General features: G+C 37.7%; 1 protein-coding gene across 1 annotated transcript; it reads left to right on the top strand.

The window, feature by feature from the left end:
• The first annotated feature begins 5,454 nt into the window (after positions 1–5,454).
• COX7B (cytochrome c oxidase subunit 7B) lies at positions 5,455–10,757 on the top strand. Its single transcript, XM_004442063.2, has 3 exons — positions 5,455–5,614; positions 8,821–8,945; positions 10,557–10,757. Exons 1-3 carry the CDS (start codon positions 5,464–5,466, stop codon positions 10,632–10,634), a joined length of 354 nt encoding a protein of 117 aa, XP_004442120.2. The 5' UTR covers positions 5,455–5,463; the 3' UTR covers positions 10,635–10,757.
• The last annotated feature ends 320 nt before the right edge of the window (positions 10,758–11,077 follow it).

Raw genomic sequence — 11,077 nt, 5'->3', positions numbered from 1 at the left:
CAGCTCAGCCCTGCCGGGCCATCCCTCACATTACGTCACCGCGCTCTACTGCTAGACGCCCGCTAAAAGACAGTTCACTTCTAATTGGTCTCCGTTAGCCAATAGAAAAAGGATAATCTGGATATTTTTCATTGGTCCGCTAAGGATGATGGGCCGCCCCTTTCATTTGCGTAAAGATGACGCGCTCAGTGGCTCTTCAAACGCGCTTGCGCAGTTGTGAAGCGTTGCGGCTTTTCGGAGTCCCAGGTGGACTAAGGTTGCTGAAACCGAATTTTTTTCGCCGAGGCTCATTTAGATGTCTTTGAAATCCACCTCTTTCGTGTAATATTCTAGAAAAATTGGACGTAACCGCGTGATTGATAGGAGCTGTCTTAGTCCCTCATTCTGCCTCCAAAGTATCAAATGAAAATTTTAAAAAAAGCAAAAATATACTTAATATCACTGAGGGAGGTTTTAAAAAGTAAATGAACAAGAGCTTGTTGAATACCTTCTGTGTCCCAGGAACTGTGCTGTGTGCGCTAAACAAAGTTTTAAAGTTGTGTTTATTCGTGACCTTTTTAAAGTTAAACTTCTTAATTTATTACTTAAGGCACCAAAACAGTCTTAAATTTCAGGTTATAGACAGCAAATGCCTTCTTTTTTATTCATTATTGTTTGGGGGATGGGCGCAAAACTTAGATTGTAGGGAAGCACTTCTGTCTTTTTAAAGGTTTTTGTGTCATAGTCAGTTTTCATTAAACATCCATTTCCCCATGTGAAAAATAATAAAAATCCTACATAGCTGAAGAATTTTCCATTTATTTGACCCAGTTCTGTTGATCATAGTGGGTTGTAAAACTGGGATGATTTTACTAAAAAAGAATAATATACTCAAAGGAAAAATACCAATAAAATAAAATCAATTGCCTATAATTTGGATTTATTTTAATGATGTGGAACATCATGACTACTCTTAGGCCCTGCTGGGACACACACACACACACACACACACACACACACACACACAGGGGAAAATAATTTCATTATGTTAGAGAGACAAGGAGATGGCTATGGATGGTAAAATAGCTGGTTCTGAATTGAAGAGATGTGATCTACAGATATGAAAAAAAAATACATTAACAGACACTCAATAAAAACACAAAATAAAAGTACACTGAGACACGCTATATGATTCTATTTATATGACATTCTGGAAAATGCAAACTCATAGAGACAGAGGACAGATCAGTGGCTATAAGGGGCTGGAGGGAGAGGGGTAGACCACAAAGGGGCCACACAAGAAGATTTTTGTGGTGATGGAATTGTTCTGTCCTTAATTGTTGGGGTGGTTACACACTCTATGCATTTGTCAAAATTTACAGAACTGTACACTAAAAAAGATTGAATTTTACTGCGTGTAAATTTAATACATAAAAATTAAGTAAAAAATTTAAAGTACACAGAGAAATCTCACCTGTCATGTTGGCAAAAATTCAGTACATGCTGTCACCGAAAGCATGGGGAAACAGTCACTCTCATATGTTGCTGGTGGGAATACAAAATGGTACAACATCTATGGAGGGTGATTTGACAATATCTAACAAAATCACATGAGCATTTATTCTTTGATCCAGAAATCTCACTTCTAGGAATCTACTCCAATAATAAGAAAATATATGTACACAAAGTTATTCATTTCAGCACTATTTGTTATTGAAATAGTCTCAAAACTACCTAAATGTTCAAATATAGGAGACTGATTGAATGTACTATGGTACGTAAACACTATGGAATATTTCACAGCTGTAAAAAAAGGAATAAAGAAGAGTGTGTTGAGGCCATCCTGATGGCATAGTGGTTAAATTCCGGCGCTCTGCTTCTGTGGTCTGGGTTTCACAGGTTCAGATCCCGGATGCAGACTGACGCACCGCTCATCAAGCCATGCTGTAGCGGCATCCCACGTACAAAATAGAGGAAGATTGGCACAGATGTTAGCTTAGGGACAATCTTCCTCAAGCAAAAAGAGGAATATTGGCAACAAGAGTTGTGTAAATGATATGAATTTTCAACATCTATTGTTAAGTGGAGAAAAAAAAAAACAAAGCGCAAAAGAATATACATGTTATGCTACATTTGTGTAGAATAGAAGGGGAAATACAGAAAGGTTAAATTAGAAACAAATGGAATTGGTTACCTACAGGAGGTGGAGGAAATGGAGTGGAACAGTTATGGGAGGGAATGACACTTCTCTAAGTACACCAGCTTATATAGTTTTGACTTTTGGAATAATGTTAATACTTGTTAAATAATCTAAATATAAAACCAAATTATTTTGTTTTGCAAGATGAAAAAAGTTCTGGAGACAGATCGGGATGATGGTTGCACAACAATGTGGATGTACTTAATTGCCACTGAACTGTACACTTAAAAATGGTTAAAATTGGGCCGGCCCCGTGGCTTAGTGGTTAAGTGCGCGTGCTCTGCTGCTGGCGGCCCGGGTTTGGATCCCGGGCACGCACCGACACACCGCTTCTCCGGCCATGCTGAGGCCGCGTCCCACATACAGCAACTAGAAGGATGTGCAACTATGACATACAACTATTTACTGGGGCTTTGGGGGGAAAATAAATAAATAAATAAAAATTATTAAAAAAATGGTTAAAATGGTAAATTTTATATATATTTTAGCACAATTTAAAAAATAAAGTTTTTAAAAATTAAATCAGTAAGAATGGGAAAAAAACCAACTCAAATACAGACAAAAAGGGAGCCCAACTCTATTTCAAATGAAAAACAGCCACACTAAAGAAAAAAAGAACTAATCTGAATAACTTATGAAGACACTACTTTGATTATACACCATTAGTCTAAAGAAAAAAAATAACTACAAGCAAATCTTGAACTCTAAGTAGGTTTGTTTTTCATAGTAATATGAGTATAGCAATTCTGAAAACATATTGTGTGTAATGTGATAAGTGAAAACACTGATGTTATTGAGAGCCAAGAATCTCACTGTCCAAGAAAGGAGATATAAATATGAAATGAGGAAAAGTAAAGAAGAACCTTGGGGGGTTGGATTGCAATTGGAGGTATTAGTATAAACGTATCATTCATAACATATATTCCTAGCTCTATTCACTGAAAAGACTAGAAGCAATGACACTCCACTATCAATGAGCACACCTAGTGCGAAATCTAGGTTGCTAAATGCCATCCCTAAAGGAAATTAGGGCTCCTTAGAGAAATAGCTGATTCCAGTGCTGGGGCAGTGAAAGTACAAGATGAGCCTTGAACATCTTGTGTCAGAAAATAAAGACGTGCTCAAAAAACGATGGAGACATGTTAAAAAAGACATATAAGCCAGCTTGAAGGGACTCCTACTCACCACATCTGGGACTATTGATTATTAAAATAAACCATGATAGTAATGGATTATAGCCTATTGAATCCATGAATCCACACTGATAATAAACAAATAAATAGGGGAGAAGATAAAATTCCACCTTACAGTAGAACACCCACTACTAAATATAGAACGAATGATAGAGTTAGAAAATTACCATTTTGCAACTTTCATACTAATAATTGATTTCGTAAAAAATCATCAATGGATACAAAAACTAGTGGGTGAAAGTTTGAGGAAGAACAGGATATTCACATAGTCTCAGCGTATTCTTTATGTTACTTATTAACTGCAAAGGGAAAAACAGTAACTTTACAGTGTAGGAACTTGAAGGCCACTCCTTCGACCAGATGATTAAAGCTGGCATTACCAATAATGGGATAATCTAATACTAGATGCTTCCTGATAAGATGCCCTAAGAAGACACATCTCTTATGTAGTATGCCTTCCAGAAATGCATCAACTGAATCTAATTATGAGGAAACATCAAGCACACAAAATTTGAGGGAACTTTTACAAAATAACTGGCCTGTACTCTTCAAAAATATTACAGAGCACAGACCTGTGGAGTCAGAAAGTCCATTACCAGTTCTGCCTCTTAACAACTGCCTAGGGCCTGCCTGGTGGCTTAGCGGTTAAGGGCGCGTGCTCTGCTGCTGGCGGCCCGGGGTTCGGATCCCGGGCGCGCACCAACGCACCGCTTCTCTGGCCATGCTGAGGCCAGCATCCCACATACAGCAACTAGAAGGATGTGCAGCAATGACATACAACTATCTACTGGGGCTTTGGGGGAAAAATAAATAAATAAATAAAATTATAAAAAAAAAAACAAAACAATTGCCTAATCACAATCTGCTATGAGTCATATAAGGATTCTGCACCTCACTTCCTTCATATATAAAATAAAGCTTACCTGTAGTGAGAAAAAAATTAATGCCATGAAAAACAATGAAGGGCTGAGGAACTATTCAATTTTATTTATTTTTTTTGGTGAGGAAGACTGGCCCTGAGCTAACATCTGTGCCAATCTTCCTCTATTTTGTATGTGGGATGCTGCCACAGCATGGCTTGATGAGAGGTGTGTAGGTCCACAGTCAGGATCCGAACATGCAAAGCCTGGGTGGCAGAAGTGGAGTGCTTGAACTTAACCACTAGGCCACCAGGCTAGCTCCATTTTCAATTTTAAAGGAGACTAAAGAGACATGACAACTAAATTCAATACGGGGACCTAGATTGAATTCTGGATAGAGACATTGGAACAACTGGTGAAATTGGAATGCAAGCTGTATCAATATTAAAATTTCTGAATTTGTTAATTGTACTGTGGTTATGTAAGAGAATATCTTATTCTTAGGAAGTGAACTCTGAAGTATTGATGGGTAAAAGCTCATGATGTATGCAAGTTATTCTCAATTGGGTCAGGACAAAAAAACCCCAAATATATATATATATCAGAGAGAGAACACGTGGCAAAATATTACCAACTGGTGTACCTTGGTAATGGGTATACAGTTCTTCCCTCCACCAATATTTTATTATGAAAATATCCAAACATACAGAAAAAGTGAAAGAATTCTACTCTGAACACCCACCATCAAGATTCTGCAATCAACAATATGTTAAATTTGCTTTATTATATATTTATCCATATATTACGAATTCTTTTTACTATTCTTGCAACTTTTCTCTTAATTTAAAATAATTTCAAAATTAAAAGTTGAACGAATTAGTATGTAGTAATAAGAGACAAAAAATTGTAAAAGTGAAGGAAGTTTGGGGGAAACTGAAAGAACTGCTAGTGTGGAGAGAGATACAAGCTTAAGCCTCTGAAACACTACCTTGAAGCTGGTGCCTTTGATGACTCAGTCTAAGATCAGTGTCTCAGCTCTCCTCTATAGAGCCTTGCTTCAAGGCGGGGTTTGGGGGGGCGGGTCTCTCAGTCTTCGGTAAATACCGTCGTACGTCATTTATAAAGCGTGAAACTACATTTCCCAAAAGGCCATTAGATTTCCTTTCTGTAAAGAGGATTACAATTTCTATAGGTTTTTACAGGTCTCGCGAGATTTCATTAAATCTCATTAATGAGCCAAGCCGAAAGCCATTTTGTTTTTCAGGGTTCTTTGCAAGGGTACTTGACGCGAAGTTTTAAAACCAGCAGGTCCAGTTGCCGCGCTTCTGCCTTCAGCTTCGCGATGTTTCCCTTGGCCAAAAACGCACTAAGTCGTCTCCCAGGTGAGCAGAAATTGTGAGCAAATCATTTCCAACCGCCTTTTTTCCATTTGTCCTCGTGGTCTCTCGTGCCCTTTCTCTCCACCTGCATCCCGACCTTCTAACTGTAAATGCTCAGTCTCCCACCTCGCCCCGAGAAATTGAGAAGATGTCCTTAGTATGTTAGCTTAATCACCCAGTGTTTCTGTTTCGGTTCCCAGCTCTCTTTCTTTTACCGGAGTCGTAGTCTAGCTCTGCTCTTTTTTATTAATAACCTCCGATTTCACGGAAGGAGACGCTTGGTGGACACATCTCGTTCCTTAAGTAATTTCGTAAATCTTATCTTTGGGGATACATTTACCCCAAATAGAAGAACCTTCTCCAATTCCTGTAACCGTAACGGAAGGAAACTATAAATAGAGCTCTTCATCTGGTTTTGTTGCAGGGAGACAACGTAAATGGTAGCCTTGCAGCTTTTGTTATTTTGGGGTTATTATCTGAATTTTAGCTGCCCGAAAGCAATTGTGGTCATTTTTTCCTTATCTAAAAGTTAGGCAGGGACAGGGAAATTTTGAGACCAGTATTATATATTGATAATGCACAAAATTGGGGAGAGAAAATTCATTTCGATACTTGATTTGCACTGAAGGTGACCCTGGGTAACGTGAGCAGTTGTTTTACAATGAAAGTGACCTTAAGCGTTTGCCATTTAGCTTATTTAGCCATCTTTTTATTTTCAGTTTACAGAATCGTTGGAGATATTACTAGGTTGTGTTCTAAACACTCAAGCAGCTTTGACAACCAAAAAATATTTGCCCGACTGGTTTTTCATATTCCAAAATCCACGTCTGTTATCTCTTTAACTTTGGGTAAATGATTTAATTTCTCTGAACCTTATTTTCCTCCTTTGTAGAATAGGGGGTTAGTAAATATACCAACCTCGTAGAGTTGTTGAGAATTATATGAGATTACCAGTAGGTGCTAACTAAACCATTTCTTGTCACAGAAGAGAGGTCTAAAGAAATCCACTTCGGTGACTTGATTGTTGAGGTCATGAAGTATTGCAGAATTGTTTAGTAATCTTAATTTCTTTGTCCTTTGAGCAGGTCGGGCTGGGCCTTGTTGTACCTCAGGAAAGGGTTTTTTTTTTTGGTAGTTTTTTTCAATTTGGAATTCACACGGTTTTTATCTGCTCTAGAGCAGAATATGTTGTGAAATGTTTGTAAATTTGCTCATCGCAAGTGTGACTAAAGGGGAAAAAAACTGTAAGGCAGTTAAGAGAAGAAACCATTAATGGTCAAATAACTATCCTGAAACAACCCATTATATCACATAGAAGGCGTTATATTCTTAAATGCTAGTGAATGGGCAACATTGCTGTTTCTTTAATATGTTTTCCATTGCATACTTAAGTACATTTTGAGGCTCTGAAACAATAAGGATCTGCTACTTAGATTGGAGAAGAAGAAAAAACAGATGGAAATATGCCTTTTCCAATCTTGGCTTTTTCCCAAACCCTGCTAAGTGCCTCCAGAGGCACTTGGAAAACTCTTTCTACTAAAATAATAGTAAAAGCCAAGTTGTAATGTTGTCATTCTGCTCAAAAACCTTTACCAAAAAAGTGACCCTCCATGATCCTTTCTAGTTTCACTGTTAGTTGTCTATGCTCCTCATCTTTCAACCAAACCTAATTGGTTTTCTTTTTTTTTTTTTAATTTAATTTTATTTATTTGCTTTTTTTGTGAGGAGTACTAGCCCTGAGCTAACATCCGATACCAGTCCTCCTCTTTTTTCTTGGGGAAGATTGGCCCTGGGCTAACATCTGTGCCCATCTTCCTCTACTTTTTGTATGGGACTCCGCCACAGCATGGCTTAACAACAAGTGGTGTGTCGGTGTGCGCCGGGGATCCGAACCTGCGAACCCTGGGCTGCCGTAGCGGAGTGCGCGCACTTAACTGCTACGCCACCGGGCCAGCCCCCTAATTGGTTTTCTAATACAGTACGCTAGGCTTTTCTATCTCTGCTTTTTTTCCGATTCCTCTTTCCCAGATCTACATAACCTATTCCTACCTCCTATTCAAAGCGCTTAGCTAACCTTCTGCTTCCTTGTGTTATAGTGATTTGTGTATACATGTCTAATATCGTCCTCTAGACTGTAAGTTACCTGAGGACAGGGTCTCTGTCTTACACATTTTCGTATACCCTATTTCTTTTAGCATGGTGCTGTATTCATTAGTAATGTTTTTTAAGATCAATATTAGTCTTGGGCCGGCCCGTGGCTTAGCGGTTAAGTGCGCGCGCTCCACTACTGGCAGCCCGGGTTCTGATCCTGGGCCTGCACCGATGCACTGCTTCTCCGGCCATGCTGAAGCCGCGTCCCACATACAGCAACTAGAAGGATGTACGACTATGACATACAACTGTCTACTGGGGCTTTGGGGAACAAAGCGGAGGATTGGCAATAGATGTTAGCTCAGAGCCGGTCTTCCTCAGCAAAAAGAGGAGGATTAGCATGGATGTTAGCTCAGGGCTGATCTTCCTCACACACACACAAAAAATCAATATTAGTCTAGTTTTTGGAGGGTTTTTTGGTAATTTTAAGGTCATAAACATTTAGTGTGCTTTATTTATTTATTTATTTTTAAAGATTTTATTTATTTATTTATTTTCCCCCCAAAGCCCCAGTAGATAGTTGTATGTCATAGTTGCACTAGTGTGCTTTAATTTGAAGTCCGTTTTAAGCTTATTTACCCTTTTATGTTGTAAGTTGTTGAGCACTGCTGAGTAAACTTTAGCGAAAATTTGTCATAAATATTCAAATTAATGAATGTTCCAGAGATTATACAAATACCAATTTGTAGTGAATGTTACTGACATCACCTTTTCTTTGTTTTTTTCCCTAACATTTTATTATGAAAACTTTCAGACATACAGAAAAGTTGAAAGAATTGTATAATGATCATCCACATACCCATCACAGATTCTACAATTAACGTTTTGCTATGTTTGTTGTATCACATATTTATCCATCTGTTAGTTCATCTTATTTTTGATGCATTTCAAAGTATGCTACTTTGCTTTTAGCTACCATATGTTTTAACATTTTATTGAACTACATAATACTGTAAAGTTAATTTCCTTGGCTTTCCTAATTGGCAGTATCAATTACATTTGTTCTCTTTTCCTGATAATTGATAGATATGCTTTTGTATTCTTTTTTTTTTTTTAAGTTCGAAGCATTCAGCAAACAGTGGCAAGGCAGAGCCACCAGAAACGGACACCTGATTTCCATGACAAATATGGTAATGCTGTATTAGCTAGTGGAGTCACTTTTTGTGTTGCTGTATGGGCATATGTAAGTATTGTTGTTTGATGTTTTAGATGTTCTTCATTCCCATTTAGTTCATGTATTTAAAATGTTTTTACACATTAGTATACATTTCTAGTTAGAAGGGACTTTAGAGATTTTCTAATGTAATCACCCACCCAGTGCAGGAATTTCTTCCTCAGTATTCAGTATTCAGCATTCATCCATCATCTGTTCTTAATATTTCCATTAACAGGTTGCTTACTGGATCACAGGGCAGCCCTTTCTGTATTGTGTAGCTGTTAAAATGATCTTATGTTGGGCCGGTCCTGTGGCTTAGCAGTTAAGTGTGCGCACTCTGCTACTGGCGGCCCGGGTTCGGATTCCTGGCTCGCGCCTACACACCGCTGCTCTGGCCATGCTGAGGCCACGTCCCACATACAGCAACTAGAAGCATGTGCAACTATGACATACAACTATCTACTGGGGCTTTGGGGGGAAAAAAAAAGGAGGAGGATTGGCAATAGATGTTAGCTCAGAGCTGGTCTTCCTCAGCAAAAAGAGGAAGATTAGCATGGATGTTAGCTCAGGGCTGATCTTCCTTACACACACAAAAAAAAGATCTTATGTTGAGTTAAAATCTGCCTCCTTCATATTCTACCCATCATTCTATTGCAGCAGAAATTCTGATTCCATTTCCATGTATCAGTCATTACATATTAGAAAATTGCTATCATCTTTCCTGGATCTTCTCTTTCAGATTAAATATCCTTAGTTCTGTCAATCATTTTTTGTTATATGGTTTCCAGGATTTTCACCATTTTGTGTCACCTTCCTTCACTTAGTCAATTTTTCTTCTAATATCCTGCCCTCAGAACTGAGTACAGCATTTCTCGTGGATGAGTTATAAAGTGGCTTGCTTTCAATATTTTAGTTTTTTACATCTTACATTTAACAATCTACTTACCGGTCACTGTACTTTCTGGTTAAAAGTAGAAGTCTTCAAGTTATAATAAATACATAAGATGATTTTAAAAGATACGGATCAACCCTTGCCTTAATAAACAAACATGCTTTGTTAATAGGCCTTTTTCATTCTTGTTTGATCTTCCTAAAATCAGATACACTATTAAAATAAGTGTGTGTACTTAATTAGAAGAGTAAACAAATGTTGAACAAATGTGTGATCATGGGAACTTTGGAGGTGAAGTGCTCCTTGATAAAGGGATATTACAAAAGTGCTCTTTGGCGGTATTTAGGTCATGGTTGAGTGATGCAACGTTTTGAGAAGGTAGTATGGAAATGTGAAATATAAATTGGAATTAATTAAAATTAAAAATTCCATTCTTCAGTCATACTAGCCACATTTCAGTTGCTCAGTAGCCATATCTGGCTAGTGGCTACTGTATTGGACAATGCAGATATAGAATATTTCCTTTATCTCAGGAAGTTCTATTGAACAGCACTGCTCTAGAGAACTGGGAAAGCAGTTAGGTTTGGTCTACATGGAGAGCACTATAGCACTATATCTTGGGTGAGTTTCTGTGTATTCTTAACCTATAGAGCACAATACCTTTGTCACTTTTAAGAAATAGTCTCCAAGGGAGAGTGGTTTCTGGTTTAAACATGTATAACTGACAGCATTTTAATTCTTAACAGACAGCAACACAAATTGGAATAGAATGGAACCTCTCCCCTGTTGGCAGAGTCACCCCAAAGGAATGGAGAGATCAGTAGTCATCCCAGCTGGTGTAATACTGAATTGTTTCAAAACCAACTTGTAATTGATGCCAAGTGAAAGCACTGTGTACCCATTAAAATATGACATGATTGAAGAATAAAGTACATTTGAAACCTTCATTGTAGGTTTGTTTGTTTCTTTTGTAAATGAAACCAAGCTCGATGACTTTTTCACTTATTTAACCTTTGTGTTAATATTAAAGTCAAAACACTGTACAACTTCTTAAATAGCTTTTCTCTATGGGATATTGTGAAAGGAAAATTTTGGCTGTCACTTGGAAGACGACTTTATAGTAGGCTTAAATTATTGTTCATGAATAACTGATCACAGAGTTATTTTAGGTTATCTTTGAGTTAAAAATTTGGTGTCCAGGTCTTGGTTATGCCTAGTACTTTCTACCTGTCATTTATGTTTATAGTTGGAATTGGCATTATTAAGT

The sequence above is a fragment of the Ceratotherium simum genome, chromosome X (genome assembly GCF_057802395.1).
Source record: "Ceratotherium simum simum isolate JZ-2026a chromosome X, ASM5780239v1, whole genome shotgun sequence".
Taxonomy (NCBI): Eukaryota; Metazoa; Chordata; class Mammalia; order Perissodactyla; family Rhinocerotidae; genus Ceratotherium; species Ceratotherium simum.
Note: the sequence above shows the minus strand (reverse complement) of the source record. Positions and strands in the feature narration are given on the sequence as shown.